General features: G+C 38.3%; 1 protein-coding gene across 1 annotated transcript; it reads right to left on the minus strand.

Annotated features, from left to right (window-relative positions):
- Nucleotides 1-910: 910 nt before the first annotated feature.
- LOC137191990 (blood vessel epicardial substance-like) lies at nt 911-24,110 on the minus strand. The gene is given in 10 exon segments (XM_067602520.1): nt 911-1,902; nt 8,659-8,800; nt 8,939-9,106; nt 9,356-9,464; nt 11,363-11,550; nt 12,007-12,131; nt 15,438-15,682; nt 20,956-21,125; nt 21,659-21,767; nt 23,456-24,110. Coding segments are annotated over 10 exon segments (1,890 nt in total). The 5' UTR covers nt 23,962-24,110; the 3' UTR covers nt 911-1,774.
- Between the last annotated feature and the right edge of the window lie 196 nt (nt 24,111-24,306).

Raw genomic sequence — 24,306 nt, forward strand, 5'->3', positions numbered from 1 at the left:
CAGATAAGTTAAAATTGCATTATCATTATAAACATGTATTCCAGGATAAACATATTTTAAGCCAGCTACATGTTTGGGTGTGCTATCTGACTCAGACTTGACTTTCAAGGGACAAGTGAAAGCAGTTGTAAAATCCAGCGTTTTCAATGCAATAACAATGCAAAATAAGATCAATCCTTTATTATTAAAATGACCTAACAAAATATTGCAATACATTATTCTGTGGGCTCAGCCAAGACAGCCTACAGCACTTACAGCACTTACAGCTGATCCAGAATGCAGTGGCACAGCTTCTAAGTGGGTCCAGGAAGTATGAGCATATAATTCTTATTTTGGCGGCCATCCATTGGCTTCCAGTTATTTTATTGATTTTAAAATCTTACTGTTAATGTATACATGTATTGATTCACAAAATATTTAATAAATAAAATCTTCAAATTTGGTATGATTATAATTTTTTTAAACACAACTACAGTGATCTAACATTTTCTATCTTGTTATAGTGACATATTTCTCACAAATTCATGAAATGAGTAAAAATGCCTTGTCAAATTTAGTGTAAGTATTTATTGCTTTTTTCCCTGAAAGAAGTATTTGGGCTGAGAAAGAAATAAGTGACTTGTTAAGATGCTGTCTTCTTTACTCGACAGCACTGACTGCTCATCAGTGACTTTATTACATGAACCAAGCATGCATGGCACATTATGGCCACAGGGGGGCACTCTAGTCCTACAAATACAATAGCACATCCTTTACTCCCCATTAAAGCAACTGACTTTAGTTCTGCTGCAGCAAACAGTAGGACAAGACATTTTAATACAAATACTTATCAAACACACATGGTGCACTGGCTTATACGTCAACCCACATTCAAAACAATACACCAGTAAATTCAGCAAAGACTCTGATGTGAAAGTTGTGACATTTAATGAGTTTGTGGCTAAAGCTGGCTGTGTCTATGTGGAAAAAAATATATAATAAAAATGGATTTGCATCAACACATGATCACACAACAGAGAAAGCTTACATTTTCCACAAACAGTGAAAGAATTTATATTGGTTCTGTTCTGAGAGTTATCTACTAGCATCGCAGCAATTTTTTTAATTAAGGCAAACCACTTTAGCAGAGTTGTTGCAACTGAAATAAGTCATTTTTAAAGTTTATGATCATGTAAAATATTACAGTATTATACCTTTGTATATTTTCAACAATGGAAGTGTGGAAACAGTGAACACAGTGTAAAATGCAACAACACCAGTAACAATACAGAAACATTAAATAAAATGAGACACATGTCCATGAGTCTTTTGTCCAGTTGCATGCTGGGAGGCCTCCCTACATACCTACTGTACCACATACTGCACACAAACTACTGATATTAGGCTAGCTACAATATTTGTCCTCCTCCACCAACTTCATTTAATCCAAATTTAGAAAAACACTTTGGTCAAACTCTAAAATTAAAACAAAGAGTTTTAGACGGCTGGAATTACAAAATGTGCATTGAATGAACAATATTTTCAGTGTATCAGCCAAAATTGGTTTTTCTTTTTTTTTTTTCTTTTTAGCACATAAACATTTTTGATGAGGATCCCTTAAATTTGGTTATTAAAGAACAGTGTCCGGGACATTGTCTTGGGACATTTTACAGTGTGAAAATCTATTTTTCAGCGCTCTCTGGAGGACAAACTATGTCATGGAGACACTGGTTTCTAAATGACCTGAAACATATCTTTCTGTACTGCAGTTTCTTGACATTTTTTCCCCTGCAGGCTACACTTCCTCAGTGGAGGTGCTGGACAGACGGCGAGGCTTGGAGGGAGACTCTTCGAAAACGTCGTCCTCCATGCCTTCTTCTATGGGCTTCATTTTTGAGGAGGTTTTGGTGCTAGGTGATTTTTCTAAAAAAAAAACAACAAAAAAAACAACAGTATTACAGTTGATTCTATTCAATGTTTTTAACACATAAAGAGTTAAAGTCCTCTTTATTGTATGCACACAGGGATGAAAAAAATGCATCATCCCAGCTCAACAACCAATACAAGTAGTCACATGTCACAAACAACACAAACCTCCCTCCATGTAGCAAACAGTCCAAACTAGAGGGAGTTATTATCACAATCACATACACACACATACACCCCCGGACCCCAGCACATGGATGAGTGGATGAACAGATACTGTGAGACCAGAAAACATCCTGTCAATGTGTTTCCATTAACACATTGCTGCATTAAAACTCTAAGAGCTCTTGTGCAGAATAGAAATGGAGCTGCTCCTCTGCACTAAAAGCATTTTGAAGAGCAATGCTCCACTACAGGTGCTTTTAGTCTGTACCCAGGCAGCAACAGATGCAAATATTTGGTTTTTAGAGAGAGTCTCCTCCTAATGCATGTGTTGCATTCACTCTATTCTGGAGAATATGAATGAGTGATGTCACTTGGGTTCAACAAATATGTGTTGTTGAAGGAAGCGATGGATATTTTTAGATAAAAGCTGTTAAGCTGAAGTTTTACATTAAAATGAGTGCTGTTGTGCAAATACTTCCCTTGGTTCAGATTTTCTACTTAATATTGTCAGAATAAAAACCTTTTTAGAGGCAGCTCTTTCAGTATAAGTCTGTACTGAGATGCTGTATCAGTAAAATCACACATCAGATCAAATGTGACAAACAGTAAGATCAATGGCTATCCACTGACATAATGTAAATTAGTATTGTTTAAAGGTCCCCCGTAAAGCTGGGGGACTCACAAGAGACTGATTACAAAAAGAATGTTTAAAATCTGTGCGATGGTGACTGAGAGATCTTCAGTCTTCGGATGCATTCAGACCAATTTTTAGCTCTAATGAGGCCAGTCAGTGCAGTGGTGCAGTGGGGCTGCTAAAACTAAAGGCTCTGGAAAAAAAAAACCTAGGGTCATCTGCCAAAAAAGTTGAACCTAGCTGCAACTTTTGCTAACCAAGCCTAAGCAAACCTAACCTTGTGTCCTCCTCCGTGTATTTTGATGGTTCCTCATTAAAAAGAGTGAGAGAGAAACGTTGCGACCATGAAGTGCAACATGCTAACCACGGGTACCCGCAGTCCTCAGAGGTTTACTTTTTGTCATATCTCTCAGATATGCTTTATTCTATTATTCAAATATTTCATGAGTTTGTCAATCAATTTGTTCCGAATGACTTCATATCATTGTTTTCTGTTCTGTTTTAATTAGTGCTTTTTAAAAATACAAAGGTATTGTTCTGGGGGACCCCAGTCAAAAGCATCCAATGTCGCCTATGCAGTTTTAATAGATGGAACTATTTATAGAGGTCATGTTTGCCATGGTTCCCTATTTAAAGTATCACTCATTATCAGCGGGGTAGGGGCAATTTGTATTAAAGAAAAGCATATATGTGAAATATGTTGGTAGGATGAGGGTTAATGATTGTGATGTTGATTTGTTCTATATATTTTAACTTTTTTTGGCCAGATTGCCAAGACATTTGTTATTGACATGGTCTCCAGAGGATGATTTGTAATAGTTTTTACAAACCTTTGACCTTCAGAAATTTTCCACCACATCAACACTTTAAAAAGCTGTTGTCGCACACTTGTAGCCACTGTGTGAAAAAATATATTTGAATAATTTACCAACGTTTTGACATGACAGTCTTCTTCAGGGTTATCAATACTGTTTTCCTTCACACCTATACTTTCATCGTGGTCAGCGTCTCTCAGCATCTAAAAAGCTGTTGACAGTTACTGTGGGTATTAATGGTCCTCAGGTCTTAGTATTTTAGTCACTGCCATACCTTCCCACATCTGCAGGTCAGAATTTTCATTTCAACACAAAGCATGTCAAAATATAATGGAGTGCAATAAACATTTCCCATTTTGGACACTCAACAAATTTTCCCTGTGAGCCTCTACTGGTCCAAAATTTCAGCGTTGCACATAAGTTAGATGTATGCAGCTGGTGATATTTGGTTTTGTTTTGCGCAGATGTATGTTCTGTTATTTGGCTATTTTATTTTGTAGATAAATGTTATATGTTGTTATTTTATGTACATGTCTTGTCTTTGTACCTGTATGTTCAATAAAAATATTTAGATGTCATAATTAGATGCAACAAAATGTAAATGAACATGTTTGATTTTAATGATATAATTGATTTTAATAATTCTAACAATAATTCAAACCAATGTATCAGTCTAATGAAATTAAGCAATGATTAAGCAGTAATAGCAGATGTTAAAATACCACACAGGTTCAGAGCACACCTTAAGAGCAGGCAGAATATGGAGCTTTCCAGGTTAAATCCTGATTGGTTTAAAGTAGTAATGATTTGGTTACACAGTGACTTGAGAAGAGAATCAGGACAGATGTTTGGGATGTGGTAGAGGTGGTGGTTGGGGGAGGGCTGAGATAAAAGAGGTGGTCTTACAGCCCTGTCAGGGAATGGCTGAATCTGAGGAGTCCCAGCTGGAGGAGCAACAGGAGGAACACATCAGAGAAAAGCTGACATAATTTTTTAGAAAAGCATGCAACCGGTCAGGAAACAAACTGCTTCCACTGTGTAATATCAAATAATTCCATGTATGTTTTGACATTAAAAAAAAAATCACAAAAACTTGATGTCCCATTCTCAATGCTGTTGCAGCAGTTCACATCAAGGCAAAAACAGAGATGGTGTGTCTTTTACTCATTCACTATTGTTAAGAGGATTAAATAAAACATAATAAAATAATAATAAAATCACGTGAGCTGTGGTTTTGTACACTAATGTTATTATGCTGTGATTTAAATTTGGTGCATCTGCATCTAATTACAGTAAAGGTAATGTGTGGAGCAAAAACTAGCCTAGATGTGTCAGTCTGTTCATAATATAGTATTTTAAAAGGTAAATCATTCCTGCTGGTCTAATACATGTTGTAGTGTTGTTGTGACTATCAGCAGATTATTTATAGCACATTCAAAACATATTATATTTTAGTAGCAAGACCTAGCATTTGCAACAGTAATGCTTAGTAACTGTATAAAACAGCAATTCTAAACAAAAATCTGTTAAATGTTTAAAGATTAAGACAAAAATATATTTTGTGAGGTGTAAACGTGCTTCAGCAGGTATCAATATTTATCTTGATTTGGCATATATATATATATATATATATGTATTTATTTATTCAATGGATATAACCATACACTCTTTATGATGAGATAGCAGTCAATAGTCTGACTGTTAATAAGAGGAAACGTTAATGTGTGGGTATGCAGGTGTACTTAAGCACCTCTGACTACTTATTACTGTGGTGATAATTGCTTTGGTGTATTTTTCTGCCACTTTAACAGAGCTGTTGACAAGCTGACATATTCAAGTGTTAGCAGGACAGAGGACACAGGACATATTACTACCACTAAATATCAGATATTTCATATTTAGCCTTATTTAGATTAGCAGCCACACATTTCTCCCTTCTCTATTTCTCTGTTTAGCGTCGTCAGGTTAGGCTATCCCATTGTTGCTAACTTTGGAGCTAACCTCTTCACTTTTCCAGCAGTTGGGGAAATAACAGACATGACTTTTCATGGTCTTGACAAGCTGCAGCATTTATTAACTGACACACTGTAGTCTGTACTGTACATTTACTGTCAGACTGACAACTTACTGCTAACCTTTTCCTCTGCTCCGCGAGCATTCACTGTCACTTTTCTGACGCTTGCTCTCTTGTTTAACCATTCACTTGTTTACGCTCTTCCCTATTCCTTAAAAGAAGTTACGCTACCTGCAGTTTCTCAGGCAACGACACAGACGTTGACTCACGTTTCTGTTCTCCTAATCGCTATTGATTTCCGAATGAATGGATATTTGGCATTATTGTTGGCATTTGAAAAAATATTTTTTGGCCTGGTGGGGGTTCTTGTTGGCCTGGCGGCCCGCCAGGCCTGTGCTATTATAGGGGAAACACTGTTACCAGACACTAGAGAAAATATTTTTGTGATGAAGAATAGGAAAGGGTGTCATTACATTGTCAAGCAAGCAATATATTTTAATTTACACCTTGTGCATATTACAACTTAGTAATGGTAATGTTTATATAGTAAGGATGGGTGCTGCTTTTGTTGGAAGCTGTCTTTTAGGAACATACAGTGCTGCTTGAAAGTTTGTTAACCCTTTAGAATTTTCTGTATTTCCGCATAGATATAACCTAAAATGTGATCAGATATTTACAGAAGTCCTAAAACTAGACACAGTGAACCCAATTAAACAAATGAGACAAAAAAATAATTTTTTTCATCTTTTTCATTTATTTATTGAGGAAAATTATCCAATCTTACACATTTGTGTGAGGCAAAAGTATGTTAACACTTGCTTTCAGTAACTGGTGTGACCCCCTTTTGCAGCAATAACTTCAATCAAACGTTTCCAGTAATTGTTTTATCAACCCTGCACATCAGCTTGGAGGAATTTTAGCCCATTTGTCCTTACGTAACAGTCTCAACTCAGGGATGTTGTGGACTTCTTTGCATGAACTACATGCTTCAGGTCCTTCCACAGCACTTCTATAGGATTAAGGTCAGGACTTCGACTCAGCCATTCCAAAACATTATCTTTCTTCTGCTTTAACCATTCTTTGGTAGAACGACTTGTCGTTTAGTGTCGTTGTCTTACTGCATGACCCACTTTCTGTTGAACTTCAGTTCACAGTCAGATACCTTGACATTTTCCTGTAGAATTCGCTAGTACAACTCAGAACTCATAGCTCCATCAATAATTGCAAGCTGTCCTAGTTCAGAGGCAGCAAAGCAGCCCAAACCATGATACTAGCACCACCATGTTTCACAGATAGGGTAAGGTTCTTATACTGGAATGCAGTGTTTGCTCATCACCAAACAGAACGCTTCTCATTCAAGCCAAAAAGTTTGATTTTGGTCTCATGCATCCACAGAACATTGTTCCAATCACCTTCTGGCTTATCCATGTGGTCTTGAGCGAACCAGAGACGGCAGCAATGTTCTGATTGTGATTTGATTTGATTTGATTTATTGAACAGGACAGTGTGCAGTATTAAGCATAAATGATGCACTGCACCAGAGTTAGCTTGAAGCTAATTTGCATCTGTAGTAGTCTTGGAGAGAAGTGGCTTTTTTCCTTGCAACTCTGCCATGCACACCATTCAATGTTCTCCCGAAGATGGACTCATTAACATCGACTGTAGTCACTGCAAGAGAGACCTTTAGTTTCCAAGACGTTACCCTGGGGTCCGTTGTGGCCTCCTGGACTATTACACGCCTGCTCTTGGTGTGATCTTTGTTGTTCAACCACTTCTGGGGAGGGTAACAATGGTGTTGGATGTCTTCAATTTGTATATGATCTGCCTGGCAGGCGACTGGTGGAGTCCAAACTCTTCACAAATGGTCTTGTAACCCTTTCCAGCTTGGTGAACATCAACAACTCTTCTTCTAAGCTCCTCAGAAATCTCCTTTGTTTGAGCCATGACACACTTCCACAAACCTGTGTTGTGAAGCTCATAGTTTGACAATGAAGACCCAGATTTCTCTTCTTTAAATAAGGGAGGGCCTCCCAGACTCACACTTGATTGTCATTCCATTGATTGAAACACCCATTTGTAATTTCCTTTCAAATGAATTGATAATCTTAGGGGTTCACATACTTTTGCCACGCACAAATATGTAATGTTGGATCATTTTCCTCAATAAATAAATGAACAAGTGTAAAGTTTTTGTCTCATTTGTTAACTGATGTCTCTTTATCTAGTTTTAGGACTTGAGTGGAAATCTGATCATGTTTTAGGTCACATTTGTGCAGAAATAGAACAAATTCTAAAGGGTTCACAAACTTTCAAGCAGCACTGTATGTTCTGAGAGACTGTCCCAATGCTTATGTGTCAGTATGGATCCTACAATGTTATCTAATATTATTATCATAGCTTGTATCATTAATTTTACTGACACTACACTTTAAAGAGCCCCTCCACACATGTATTGAGTCATATATAAATACTTGAAACAATAATGTGTGTCTGATGTGGTTTTTCCACAAAAAAAGTGTAATTACCACGTTAAAATCCATAAAATGACATCTATTCTTTCTTCGTCATTAAAAATTCCAGAATCTATGAATATGCAAGTATATTTCCGTTCAGAAGTGTAAATGTTGGAAATAAGATGCCTCCTATCTCACTGTAAAGTCCATTCTCAGTGTTTGTGCACTGGAGGCTTCAAGTTTCCATATCACACTTGTGTAAGTTGCATACTGGACCAGGGTTAGCTTCCAAACTAGTTGTGATGTCACAAATCCTGCTTGTAGGTCCACCCCTTAAAATCAGATTTTCAATGAGCTCAGAGGAACTTTCCACTTTCAGTAGATGAATATGAAAACAAACTCTGCACATACATCATTCTGCACAGTGAAGCTCAAACATTCAACTGTAGGAACAAGAAGAAAAACATATTTTTCAGTGGAGGGGGACTTTAAGACTAGATCTGATTGTATGATTAAGAACACATCTAATAGGTTTCTTTGAGGTTTGGACTGCTAGAGTCATTGGGATTAGAGCAGGGACATTGACTTATGGAGTAATCTGCCATAAACTTGGTGCCCTCCTGTAAACTAGAAACACATTGCAACACCTTGCTGGATGATCATGTGACTTACGGATAGAGGAGCCAGCAGATCCTCCTCGTAGTATCTGGTTCAGTACATCATCAGTGTCACTGGTACTGGCCATGCTGTTCCTCATCTGCATCATAGACAGCTGAGAGCACAGGCTGGGTTGGCGGTCCATCTTCTTCACTGCCTGTGACACATCAACCACCATCATCACCACCACAATTATTACTGTTACCACTATCATCCAGTGTGATGTTTTTGCTTTAATGCTTACAGTGTCTGTGTTTACAAAGCATAATGTGACAGACAGCAGATCTTGACCCACCTTGTCACTGAGTGTGGGGTCATTGAGAGAGTAGAGTTTGTTGGTGATGTCTTTGCCAATGAGGTACCTGAACACCTCATTGAGGAATGTATCTGACTCCAGGAAGTAGGTGAGCCTCTCTCGAGACCAACACAGAAACTTACAGTTCTCCTCTGCCATGATGGTCACCTGTTCATCAAATCAAATAAAAAGCCACCTCACATCTGTTTTAAATGATTGTTCTCTTCATGAAACAGAATGAGCAGGAAGTGAAAGTTTTAATCCATTATTCATTTCACCACTGCAACCATTAAGGCTATGGGGAGATGAGAAGAGCACATTAGTCATAAGAAGAAGTATTAAGAATTTATTATTGTTAAGACAATGACGGCACAGAGTTTCATCCGTTCTTCTACATCATGTGTGACTTGTACTTACCTGGAACTTCTCTCCTCTGTTCATCGCAGTGGACCTGAACTCTGGAGAGTCTATAAATGAATTGGTGTAGATGTTGTGGAGGAAATGGCCTCGGTATGACACCTTCATCCTGTCAAACAGAAATATTAAAGTCAAAATGAATCCATTTTAAGTCATTTTAAAGGAACAGTTTGTCAGCCTGATTAGCCAAATTACAAAACACTCCTATGTGTCGTTCTGGAGTCACATGGTCAAACCACGTATTTAGTCATTTAATTTGGACTTGTTTGAACCATATTTCAAGTTTGATTTTAAAAATGCTGTATTTAGTGCAGTTACTTATTGATAATACAGTCGCCATGGCAACTATCCTTGTTTTTTGTGGAGGTATTGAGTGAGTTTAACAAAGTGACTTAAAGGAGGGGGTGCCATTACATGTACAATTTAAAGTATCCATGTCCATGTTCATGCACTGTTTAAAACTTTCCAAACCACATTAACGATATCTCTGCATGACATCACAGTGGTGATAATGATTGGGTTGCTTATAGAGTACTGTATGTGTTTGTTTATAGAGTCAGTCTATTAGCTTTAATATGGAAACTCCAGTTTGGGACCAACTTGTGAGGCAGCAGCTGAGGTTTGAGATAGGGGTGCAACAGATCACAAAACTCACGGTTCGGATCACATCACGGATTTGAGTCACAGATCGGATCATTTTTCAGATCAGCAAAAAAAATAGAATAAAATTTTTAAAAAACTTTGCTTTCCATATATTCTGTAAAACACTTACAGCAAGGAACTTTTGCCCATGGTCTTAAATGAAAACAACATTCAAGATGTCCAATGTTTAAATAAAATCTTAAAATATATAAAATATTTAATGCTCAATTGTTAAATTAAATTGCAATATGAGGCATTGAGAGAATCATCGCATGCATGCAAGTAAAACTGAACTATTTCAGCAACCTTTTCAACTTGTTTCTTAAAAGTCAAATTTGAATCTAAAACAATTTCTAAGATATTTAAAGTTATCAATAACTTTTCTCTGTTTACCAGTGCATAAGAGGATGTCAACAATTCCATAACATACAACACTGCTTCATCTACATACATTTTTGTTTGAATTTCAGGACAAGCTAAAGGCATGTCATTTATACAGACCCTAAAGCAGTGGTAGGCAAAAGCAGCCTGTGGGCCAGATCCAGCCCTCCAGCAAAAATATTAAGCCTCCTGATGACAACTGAAGTTTTAACTTTCATAGTTTACATCAAAACCTTTACACAGTTTTTCACAGATATACTGTAGATGACCAGCGCATGTTGCTGAAATTTAATCTACTTAACCTACCACAAGACATTTTAACTTGTGAACTCTAATTCCACTACTTTAGCCTGTTGGACCAGAACGGATCAGTTCTTCACAAACACAAATACATGGTAGTTGAATAGAAAATTGCCTTTTTTTTAGCACAAATGAAGCAGGCTACTGTTTTTTATTGTGAGTGAATTACCAGTAAAGTACGTCTCAAGTCTCAAAGTGCAACACAGATTATATATTTGCATATATGGTCATTTTTGGCCAAATGAGTATTAAAATAAGTTGTTAGCGCTTACTTACTAATGGGAAACATGACATTTGCCCTTCAATACAACCCTAAACACTGTTATAAATCTATTTTATTCTTAAATTAATCGAAACAAATAAACAAAAAATACAGGCCTGCATTTTCACCGAGCTGGTTCACGGCCCACCAAGAAAAAAATTTGATGAAGTTCTTCGGTGCGCAGTAAAGGGCCTGATATGGAACCTGGCTAGAGCCGGGCTAGCTGTTTCCACCTGTTTAATGTTAAGCTAAGCTAACCACCAGCCAGTATGAGTGAGTCTATCCTTCATATGTGGTGGACAACACAAACAGGACAATATCAAATTCCTACTAATAAACGAATAACAGTTGCAATCATCCTGTTACATCATTCCAACCACACAGAGCAACTTTCACATAGTAGTTGCTAGTACAGCACATACTTTCCTTTGAGGAGAATACTGAGGCGTTCATCCACAGAGGTCTTGTCCTCAGCAGCATAGGCCTGGCCCTTCTTCAGCGTCTGGATGGTGCAGAACTGGCCCGTGAGCCTCTGAAACAGAGCCTCCTGCACATGAAGGGGCTCAAACATCCGCTTGTAGACCGACCTCAGCTCCCTGTCAATCTTAATCTGACAAAGCAGACAGGCAATCTTAACTCATCCTTCTTATGAAAAGCTATCATTCAAGTAAAAAGAAAACTTCAACAATGCAGCTGAAAGCACATACTGTTGGTGAATTGGTTAAGGAGCACTGACTGAGGAGGATGGGTCTCCTGTCTCATTATGAAAAGTCCTGGTCTGATTCTGTCAGCTTGCTGGAGGACCCTTACACTAAACCCCCCAGTGACACCCATGGATTTGATCAAACTTGCATCTCATTACCATAAAGCAGGACCAAACCCAGGGGGATATACTGCCTCGATTCACAGACAATGAGAAAAACTCAACCCTAAACCTCTGCATAAATAAACACGCTGTTCCCCCAAACGCCTGAAGCCAGTATTTCAATTAAGTGAAACACTGGAATGGCCTGAATGTAAAGCGACTGTGAGAATGTGAATAAGGGTAAGCTGATACAGAACTCACCGGCCTGCGCTTGTACAGGAGGAAGAACAAGTGCATGAAGTTGACCACCAGGAAGACCAAATTCCAAACCATCACATCCAGGTTACATCTGTACAACGCTGCCCACACAATGAAGAGACCACATCCTGTAAGGGGTCAAGACAAAACAGAACACAGTGGTTAGAGGAGGGTTATGTCAAAGTCTACTTAAATATCCTCTCATACAGACATAATCATGTACAGTTACTGTGGTTGTAATGTCAAGACATTCATTCATTGTACAACCATGCTGTTTTGTTTTTAAGAAACATATTAGTTGCAGAGCGGTGTGGAACTTTTAAAGCGGACGTATCATTCATATTTTTAGGTCCTTACTTTTAATCTGTTGATATACTGAAATATCTTTACAGTTAAAAACTCCTTATTTATCTTATACTGGTCCTTTATGCAGCCACTCAGTTCAGCCTCTGTCTGAAACAGGCCGTTTTAGCTCCTGTCAGTTCCTAAATCTAGAAGACAATCAAAACAACGCACGGTATTGTATTGAGCTATGGTTGCATGGAACTCATTTCCAGCTCAGATTACTAAAGCACCCAATAAAGCAAGCTTCAAAAAACAAGTGAAGCAACACCCAACATCCCTACACCTGTAACCATATTTTGTAATTTTTTTATTATTTTATTTTTTTATGTATATGAATATGTTTTAAGATTCACTTTGTGTGTATGTTCAGTGCTTATACACTTTGTGTATATTAATATATGTAAGTGGAAATGAGTAAGAATATGCATAGTAATATGTTTATGAGAAAGAAAGTGGTTTGTTATACTTCTCTGATTTTATTGTCATTCGGTTGTTGTGTCTGTAAGTGTCTTATTGTTGTCATGCTTTTTGTTTTGTGTGGACACCAGGAAGAGTAGCCAATATTCTGCATCAGCTAACGGGGAACCTAATAAATATATATTAAATATAAATAATAAGTGGCGTGACACACAGCTGGAATATACAACCATTTGTAGTGCTTCACGCAATAAAATATATAAAGGATATATATATATATATATATATATATCCTTTATATATAATGTATGTATATATATGTGTGTGTGTCTGTGTGCACACGTGTGTTAAATAAAATATAACAATGTATGACATCCGTACATTCTTGTTATATCATAAATATTATTACGTTGTGATTTGAATTAAAAGTAAATATATAAGTTTCCATGAACATTGTTATGCTCATCTGTCAGAGATCATAAAATACAGCGGTAGGCTGTAACAAAACAACGGACAGATGATGCAGCTGTGCCGCATGTTATATTTCGAGGATGTCTCATTTTGTTAAATCCCTGTTGCCTCGACTCCTCTCTCCTCGTGTCTCTTCCTTGCCTCCTCCGCTCGCATCTCAGGTGGGAGGGAAGATGTGAGGAGAGGAGGCGAGGAAAGGAATGGAGGATGTACAAACTGAGAAATGAGAAGAGGGGCTTATGTCATCACAAGGAGGAAGTAGAGGTAACATTGCAAACTAAACAGAAAATCACATCACAAAAAGCATGATATGTCCACTTTAAATCAACAAAATATTAAATGATTAAAGGCTTTAGCGTTTTCTAGTTTGGTAGTGTGGAGAAGCCCTTGAAACAGCATTTAGATTGTTTCAGTCAACATGTATACAGTTTATGATGCATTTCACATTGTGATAAATGCCCATCTGGTTCCTTTGGTTCCAAAATCTTTGTTACAAAATTAGTTTAGTTGAATGTCTCCCTTTTGCTGATAGTGTCTCAAACTAAATTTGTATTGGTTCTTTTTCAGTGAAGTGGTTTTATTTTATTGTATAGCCTTTTCATATGTACTCTTTGGTGTGAAATATAGACCGTATTTCTCCAATTCTTTTGACACATCTTGATGATTTCTCAGTAATTTACACATTTTCATGTAAAGTCACAATTACGTTAATATATTTCTCTCCTTGCCTCTGAGGGAAGAAGACGTTCACATCTGAAAATGACTTCATCTTTGTTCACCTTGAAATGTAAATAAGCTCTGCTTTTGCAGGTTTGGGCTGAAGGCCCTGTTGCTATGACAAGATAAGTCAGCTCTGAAAAACTGAAAAATCCAGGCTTGTGTTGAATCATCAACAACAGAGACTCAACAGGTCTCCCTGTCCTAATATAGACAATACACATAACTAAAAACGTGGATAACCAAAAGAGAAAACTAAAGACTTACATGCAAAGAATGCAATAAAACAAAACAAAATAAAAATAGCATGTAACTGGATGTTACAGTGTTTCGAAGCTGGCATGGAGCTGTTGTCAAAGCAACAAGGCCCTAAGATTAAACATGCAAAAACCTTTCAAAGTCATTTTAAATTGTGAATGTCTTCTTTTCTTAAAGACAATGAGAGAAATATATTAATATAACTGCAACTTCATATTAAAATGTGTATGGAGATGTGTAAAGAATTATCACTATTTATTTTTCACATATTAAAAGGCTGTAGAATAAAATAAAACCAGTGCACTGAAAAAAAATATAAATTTAGTTGGAGACATTATAAGCATGAGGGAGACTTTCAACTAAAAGTTTCTGATTGCTCTCAGAGCAGTGGAACCAGTTGGAATTTATAATGAATCTACATGAAATGCATCATAAGTCCAATCTGCATACATGTGGACTGAAACAACCAATTCAGTTTTATTTTATTTGAGTAACCTTCATAACTTTCATAAAGTGTATGCATCAGTTATTTAACACAGACTGATATCTTCTGTAAATTCTTTTTTCCAACATGCTGTTTCAAAGCCTTCTCCTCACTACCAAAGTGAAATAAAATTCTGACGGGAAAATGTATTTATTAAATATTTCCGTGGCTTTAAAGTTACATACTTCCTTTCAACTGACATTAACACACTTCAATCTAAGAAAACAGATGGTTTTCTTAAAAACAGAACAGTGTGGCTGTTTGAGGCTGATGTTGCAGGGTCACTGAGACAAGATTAACTGCTGTAACTCCACACTCTTCCCTCTCTTCCTCTTTCCTTTTTATTTTCTCTGTAAAGCCCAGCTGAGACGTCCCTGTGCTAAAGGGCAATATAAATAAATGGCTCTCTTGAAATTACAACCACATTTCCCATGAATCCTGCTGCTTCCTGTCTCCTCTCTCCTTCCAAGTTGAAGATAAACATTTTGGAAGTGCTTTTTCCATTGTCAGAAGCTTTTATGGCCTCTGCTTTGATGAAGAGTGTGAGCATGAAAAGCTTTTCAACAAAATCCCAAACTTCCAAATGTCGAAAACTAAATCCTCAACAATCCTATGGTAGTGGGACACAGGACACTTTTGATAGCGTAAAGATACACATGAAGAGGCTGTGATAAATTTAGCATCCTCTAATATCCCCAGCTGTATTATCACAGAAGGAATGCCATCAGCAAGGGGGGCTGACCTGTCATCAGGAAGACGCGTAGCAGGATCATGTGCAGGTTCAAGGTGGTGGGGATGACCAGGCCCAGCAGCAGGGACAGGTTCCCCAGGTGGAAGAGTAGGTGGTGGGCCTGCTCCCACTCCTGGCAGGAGGTGGCATTGGGCTCCACCGTCAGGAGTCCCGGAGTGGCTGATGGGAAGGGGGGTAGCGTGGTGAAGAGGAGGGGGGGCAGCTCTGGGGTAGAAGACATCCTGCAGCAAGGTCACCTTGAAGTGCAGGGCAGAGATGGACAAAAGCTGACTGGATGATGATGAATCGCTTAGCGCTGAAAAATGTAATGTTCTGCTCACAGTGGATCTCAGCTTGTGTTGAAACTATTCTTTGGCAGAAAGTGATATATTGTTGATTATAATCTTCCTTAGTGCCCAAAGTCAAAGGTTTTCAAGCTGCATTAAATTATTTTTTGTCCATTTGGGGCAGCAGAACAATTTGTAGGCACAACATATTATCACATTATAAAGTTTATATGACTAACATATTTAATGACAGTTGCTCCAAATCCAGCAGACACTGAGCAACATTAGCATTCTGTCATTTGGACTCATGCTGCTCATTATTATGGTCTTAATGACATGGCGTGAACATAGCATTTGCATGTCAGCTGTTTTGCTGGGCAGGTAGTGTACTGTGGGTTTATCAGGGCAGACCCAAAACAACAAGCTAAATAAGGCTCAAATGCTCTTGATGAGCTCTACTATTGTTATTATTTTTAAAAATGATACATAAAACAAAGTTGCCTTTTGGCCTTTCTAGTTTTTAACCTTTCATCCTTAACCATTAAATGGATTTTGTAAAAAATTTTTGAAAAACATTTGTAAAAAAAATTTAAAAAATATATTGATTAGTGCAGCTGTAAGGAGTCTCCCTGCCAAATATATATACATCTGCTGTGCTCTGGAAAAAGCCCCAATTCCCAGTCTGGGACTAAAAATAACTAAAAGTCTCTTTCTGTGGAAAAAAAAGATAATTGCAATAAAAAGAAAACCCCAGGGGATGAAGAATAACCTCATGGAAGATTCCCAAATGCAAACTCTGTTTGTTTTAAAGTACAAAACCTCACCAATACATTTATTTTCATTGATTTTATACCTGGATATGTTGTCTTTACTGTCTGCAAAAGCAGAATTTAGACTTTGGATTAAATATTATATTGTCTAAGAACAGTTATGTCACATCAAATCCTGATACATCTCACTACAGGCCTACACACTCCTGTATAAACATTTGTCTCTATCTGTTCCAATCAAAAATTAATTGAAGTACATGTGCACACACAGAATAACATTCAACATTTCTCAGAGAAAAATACACATTTTTACTTTCCAATCATAAATTTCAGGATCTCTTCCCGCTGCCTCAGGATCAGCTGCTGTGTTTTTTCTGGCTCAGGCTGATGTGCTCAGGCACCGGGGGGCTCTGGTGTAAAAATAGATGTGGGGACACATGCAGACTCTGCACAGTGGAATTTCTCTCACCTACAACTTTCTAACTGCTCTTTAAAGTACCGACAAAAAAAGGCTTCTACTCACCGATTCAGCAGCAGCCGGTGAAATGAGAGCAGCAGAGAAGGAGTGAGTTGTGTGAGACACCGCAGGCAGTGAGCTGAGACTGCAGGCTGGACCTTCAATCAGGGGGCTGCACAATGTGTGTCGCACATTCCACACAGCTGACAGGGAGAGACTAAAATGGACAAGAAGCGGAGAGCGGTGCAGCTGCAGTGACTGGACGCTCCGACAGGGGGAGACAGAGCACATGACTCCGTTATCCTGTATGAAAGCAGTGACCAATCTGTCCGTTTAAACACCCACAAGATCTGTAAGGCTTTCTTTTGTTTGGAGTTTTTCATTTGCATTGGAATAAAGATTGGTAAATTCCCTTCAAATAGCCTACTTTAGGATTCATCATAACCTACAGTATATCTTCCCATTTAGCAAAATGTACTGACTGTTTTTTACACACTGTAGCTCTGTTGAAACTTTAATAAAATTGGATTTTAATTTGCAATTGCAAAAACATTTTGAAGCTGTGCTGAAAATTGATTTATTAATTAATTGAATTAAACAATTTCAAAGTCAATCTATTTGGACTTATTGGAAACATTTTTACTTTTTCAAAATATATTTTTGATTATTTTGTAAGCCTTTATTTTGTAACCTCATGGTATATTTTACATATTTATATATAATTCATATTCAATATATTGTAACATATATTTGGTGATTTAATGTATGTATTGTATATGTATGTATATATTTTAATTTACATTATTTTAACAAAATAATTTTAACTCAATATATCCACCGATAAAGACCATGAAATATAGCTGAAAGCTACATCATGCTCAAGTTACAGTATATTGTATTCTGCTCTAGCCTGTACTGTTATGTTATCTGCACTGATGTCAGGGGAGTGACATCACACACAGATGTGACAATATGTGGTTAATTACTGACAAGCCACATCAGAAAAATCCACACAGTCAATCATTTATTTTTACATTACAATATAGACATTAGGGGTGTGCTCCAATACAAATACAAAGCAGAAATAGTGGGTTTTATACAAATATTTGTTTCATACAAATATTTTAAAAATTATTTGTTGGGGGGTGTTCCCCAGAGATAAAGCTGAGCTACTGACACAAGCAAAGTGCTCCCAAGGGACTCTCCATCACCTGTTGTCCCCCCTCTCCTTTCCACAAAGTTAGGTTGTAAAAAATAGGCAATAAATGAAAAGTGCAAAGCAATAATTGCCTTTGAAGTTCCTCCCTACACATTACATGCTGTGCTGTCTCTGTGTTATGGGTGTATAAATAGGAAGAGGTCTGTTTGCAATAAGGGGATGAGTAAAGTTTTAGCTCAGTAGTCAGCACAGTCTTCTATGATCTGAGAGACTCCAGTTCCAGACCCGGTGTGGGGACCTCCTTCATAAGTTTATTTATGAACTCTTATTGTAACACTTAAATTTTCTAAAATTAAAAGTGTCATAAAACAAAAACAGGATTTTTAAGCCTCTTTCCACTTTTATTCAAATACAAATACAGATACAAATAATTTTGCTGCCTCAACAAATACAGATACAAATACAAATACTGGACTCGCATTCCATATAGACATCCACATTTACACAATGATACACTGACAATAGGCACTGATCTAATCTGTCAGTATTATACATTACATTATCTTAAACAGTTAAACAGCAGATGTATTGATTTCACTTTATAATTTCATAATGTAATTATAAATCTAAGTAAGTCATTGCTTTTATTAGAAATAGCATGAATTCATGCTTTTCAAAAAAATGTCAATCTGCCTTCACTGTAGGTCTAGTTTAACACACACACACACACACACACACACACACACACACACACACACACACGTTTTAACTCTCTTCATACCCATGAGGTCAGGATGTCTCGAGATGAATTTCAGCTCCTCAGTCAAAGCTTTAAGCATTTTATTAGATTTTACTGTTGTGTGACTGCGTGATGTTTGAGTGGATGTTGGAAATGAGACTTACAGAGGAGGAAAAGGAGACTGAAATCCAAGTGGCAAGGCGCCTGTGAAGTAGTGAAAATCTGTTGAGTCTATGTGATGAACAAAGCTCACTATCAGCTGTAGTATTTGTTTTTTATATGTAATCTTTTAAATTGCCTACAAGATGCTCTTGTGTTAGTGTCCAGTATCCCCTTTAACTTTCAGTAAGGACAAACTATATACAGACTATCATGTTTCAGCTTTTCAGAAAGGCCAACAAAAAACTAAAATTGAGAAGTCAACTACAGACTTGTGTAAACAGCAATGACATTCAAAGAAATTCCCATCTTATAATTATAACATTTCAGGCTAATGGCAAGCTCAACACACTGTCTCTCTTCTAACTGAGGTAACAATTAAATGCTAGAAGATCTGTAGAGCCAAACAGGAAGGAACCAGCAGCTACAAAGTTTACTACAGCTAAACAAGAACGTCTAATACACAGCCAAGAGCAGCTGTTCTATCACTGTACAGTAAACCCAATCACATTTCACTTGGAACAACATTTTTAGTACTGCCCTGATAATGAGACAACACATTATTCAACAAACTACCAGTCTTTTGGAATAGTTCAATATTTTGGGAAATAATGCTTACTCCCTTTCTTTCTGAGAGAGAGACAACAAGATCAGTGTCCATCTCATGTCTGTAAGTTCATGTCATATCAGGATGTAGTTAGCCTAGCTTAGCATAAAGAGGACCAGCATGTAACTCCCAATAGTTCCAGTTCCTGTGTGCCATAAATATATTAAGAGAACGGAAACCAACAGGGTGTTTGTGAACCTCAGAAGAATGTATCCACTGTTTTACAGCTATTCCTTTTCTGTTAGTGTTTCTATCTATTTTGATTGTGGTGGACTACGGATGCAAATTAGCTTCAAGCTAACTCCAGTGCAGTGCATTATTTATGCTTAATACTGCACACTGTCCCGTTCAATAAATCAAATCAATTAGTCATGTATGGGCCAGTATGAGTCTCTTGAGCCTCCAATAGCGAATCACCTCACAGCTCAGCATGTTACTGGACTAAAATGGAGGCCCTGCCTTTTATTTACCTGTTGCCATGGTGAAGAGTAGTATCAGAGCTCCATTGACAATGGCTTTTTTCATTCACCGAGCATGTGCTGAACTGACTCTGATCAAATGTTCTGGAATCACAGTTTTATTATTAGACTCACAGTTTGTTCAACCTGTGTTCTGAAATAGACCCCAGGTCATCACGGTGAGGATGTTAGATTTTTGTTACCATCGTACCTGTTCAGACACCAAAAACAAATCCTGCGTTCACAGACTGTATCTGGCAACATGCACTGAAGCTGTGTGTCCCCAAAATATTGAACTGTTCCTTTAAAGCACACATTGGTCCTAAAGGGCGGACTGAGCGGTCAATGTTTTTCAGCATGATTTCTCCATTTCATGCAGCCAGGTGTAAATGACATGCGTACCATGCGACCACATTCTTCAGAAAAGAATCTGTCCAACATGTTGCTGTCTGTCAGTATGCTACCTTCCTACAGCGTAAGATGTTAACCTAGTTAGCAATGCTCTGTTGTCTCTGTCAGTCACGTGACCCTCATCTTGCACATCACTGCAACTCACCTTGAGAGTCACCCACATCTCCTCCCTGCACCTGAGAGACATCACATCTGCCGACATGTCCGCCTACTCTGCTGACCCGATTTGCAAATTGACATCAAATCAAATGGAAATAACGAGAACATCAGTGGAAAGCTGCTTACTCTACATGTGCAGATAACAGCCCAACCCAAATGACAACCGTTCCTGTCCGCAGGGCTGCAGCAGTGTATGCCTGTTTGTGTGTGTGTGTTCAGGCAGTCCTTCCTCCCTGCACCGGCACTTGCAGGAAGACATCTGCCTTTTCTAATTCAGTCCCCGGTATGTGACAGTAACTGGGTAAGCGGAGGTCATAGCGGTGCCCGGAGTTGTCGAAAGCCTTGTCGTTAAGAGAGAACAGTTTCTCTGCGATGTCATTGCGCACAACCAGGGCAAAGATCTTGGCTATGTAGCGGTGCTTGGCAAAAAGCAGGTAGAGTTTCTTCCTTCTCCACGCCACGTACCTACAGGGGTTATCAGCTCGAAGCGTGACCTGGTGAGATCCAAACAGAGAGATGAATGATTGCAAAGAGATCATGTTGAAAAAGAAACAAGCAGGAAACAACCAAAGTTAGTGCTGACAGCAGGTAACAGGTGGACACACTATGAAAGTGTAATTAACCTTTAAAGATGGTCAGATAAAATCTAATTCAGAACAAATATTCCCTTAAAGTTGGTATTTTAATCACCTAGGTCTAATAATTTATCAATCTGACAGTTTTGGTGATAATGATGTTACATGTATGGACCTTTGAGTCATGATCCCTTACTGATGCAGATTTCCTTTGCTGATATAGATATTTGAAATCAGCTTTTAAATAAGCTTTACATAAATATTTTTAAATATTTCACACACAATACTTGTTGGTAGATTATTTCACTGTCAGTTTGAGTTTTTTATGGGATTTATTGACAAGGAGAAGAGTACGCAATGTTGCAAGCGTGCAGTTGACTATGACGTGAATAGACATTTTGAATTATTAATCCCTGAAATGTTTCTGCATGTGCATGGGAGTCTGAGGTAACCTGGAATACGCCCTCCTCTGATGGTCTGAGAGAGTCCCATTCAGGTGAATCCAGGAACTGGAAGGGGTAAATGTAATGCAGGAACTCCCCGTTCACCGTCACACGCACTCTGTAGGAGAATGAATGGAGAGCTGACATTATCTGATCCGCTTTGCAACAGGAAACACTGCAACATAAAGTGGTGGACACCATCTCATACAGGACAGAAGAAGAAGAACTGCTGCACCTCTGCCCACACACTAATCACAGCAGGTGTCCTGCCCTCAGCAGCTGTGGGAAACACCTGCTGTGACATCAGTGATGTGGCATGGCTTAAAGGGCAACAGCCTAGATAGCTTCATCCCTTACAGCATAGATTTTATGCTATGTAGTGTGATTAAATGTTGAATAAGGTAACCCTTTCATCAGTGGGCTGTCATTGGGCCTTTTTCACAGCAGATATTAAGACTTGTCATAGCAGCAGAAACAGCAACATGCACAACAGCAGTAATCTAAATGGAATGCACTTATTAATATGATTGATTCCACCTGTGTTTCTCCTGCTGTGACATGTCAAAATGTCTACTGAGAAAAACACTGTTCCGTGTGCAGTTGACTATTTGGAACTGAAAGAACTTTGATAATGTGTGAAGTATTTATTCCCTAATTTGCTGCAAATATCTACCACATCAAATGAACAGAACATACAAACCTCAATCACTCAATCTGATGAGCTCCTGCAGTGAGGTTGCCATCTAGTGCTCCATACTGAAGGGCTGAAGCAACGGTCTATTAATAACAATTTGTACTTTATTGTTTTTTAGTCAATCAGTTAATAAACGGGGCCGGTTTCTACCTGAAGACCACCTGTTTCAGCTAAAGAGCTACAGAGTTACAATCATAGGCGAAGTGATGCTGATGCTGCCCCTACTCAGCTGTATACAAACCAATAATACTGGCATCTATCTGCAATCTGCTCAACTTTAGTGACACTAAATGAAAGCTAAGAAGTAGCAGCCTGTATATTATCTAGCTGCCTGTATGTGTGTGTTGTATACAGACACAACACATAAGGCAATAAGGTGGGGATTGAAAATATGGCAGCCACAGATACATAATTTCACACCCCAATATTTTATTACTGCAATTCCTACTGTATCAGGCTGACTGTGTGATAAATACATACATACATTATTGTATGCATGTGCTCAGTATCCATGATGACATAACATATCAGGCAAGTAAACAGTGACACAATCTGGTGTTTCTGTAAATTTAGAATAGTGACACGAGGAGAGTTCAATTATAGCAAGCCATACACAGAGCCTGCTTTCACTCCAAACATTCATTTAGCAGCTGTTGCATCTTCACCCACACAGGTTATGATAGGGACAAATGTAGGCTATGACAGGGATACTAAATCTAGATGATGATAGGGTGCAATTATGGAGCACATATGGCGTCATTGTAATGACTAATTATTAACTGTGTATTAAGGTGTTTTAGGTGCATATGGGAGGTTTGCTAAAATATGAAGCACCTAAAATCTCAAACGAGGTCTTTATATTCCAAAAAACAGGTAGTTTGGTTTAATAAAACTTAACTTTATGATTTGTTTATTTATATTTCTCAAATCAGGCTCCTTGGTCAATGAGGATTGAATTATTAAACTATTTTTTTAAATATCAATGACGAACTGAGGAGAATGACAAAACTCTTTCCGTGTGAAGTTTTGTTTGATCTTTGTTAAACGTTTTAGTTTTAAACTAGACAATGTTCAGATGTGTAAATTAAGAAGCGATCGGGGATGACAGTCACCTGCCAGACAGGAGCACCGACAGCTTATCAATAGCGGTTTTCCCCTCGATAGCGAAACAGTGGTCCTTCTCGATGGTGTGGATGAGTCCGTCACAGCAGTCCACTATTTTCCCAAAATGTGTGAGCGACACTCCGAGCTTCTTAAACATGCAGCCGTAAAGCTCATTGAACTCCTTCTCGAAGGAGACGCTTCTCAGCCTGTAGGCAACATGCAGCGCTTGTCCCAAGCACACCCCGAAGAGCGCGAAAAACCAAAGGAACGTGTCCGTGGTGCACAAGTCCGACCAAGCCCAGATAGCGGAGCAGAAGAAGCCCAGAGTCAGGAAGGTGAACAGGTAGAGAAGTCCATAAAGCCCGCTGCCACCCATGAAGCCGAGGAAGAGGAAGACATTGGCGAGGTGGAACACGGAGCCCTCCGAGCCGTCTGCCCATTTCTCACATAACGGGTAAGCTGCCACCGTCGGCTCCACCGTGAAGTTCATGGCTTCGAAGTCCGGAGGCTCCATCTTTTCTAAAGTGATTAAAACTACCAGCGCATTTCACATAAAGTCACCAGAGTTTCTCAGAAGCCATGAAACGTTCATTAAAAACACCGCAAATACAAGGCGACAGACAGGTAACGCGTCAACCTGGTAGTGACACCTAACTGTGCCAAACCCGCTGTGATAGCCAAGAGCTGACCGGAAATGGTCCCAACAGAAGAAGTCAAATGACTCGGAGATTACTGGATAAAAGCGAAATGTATGGACAGAGGCGTTTGCCAATGTTCAACTACAGCTCAGATCAGATGTATGGAGGACCAAACATGGTACAAACAAGTAAGCAAATGAATCAAGTGGTCAAATAAGTAG

The sequence above is a fragment of the Thunnus thynnus genome, chromosome 10 (assembly GCF_963924715.1).
Source record: "Thunnus thynnus chromosome 10, fThuThy2.1, whole genome shotgun sequence".
NCBI classification, from domain to species: domain Eukaryota; kingdom Metazoa; phylum Chordata; class Actinopteri; order Scombriformes; family Scombridae; genus Thunnus; species Thunnus thynnus.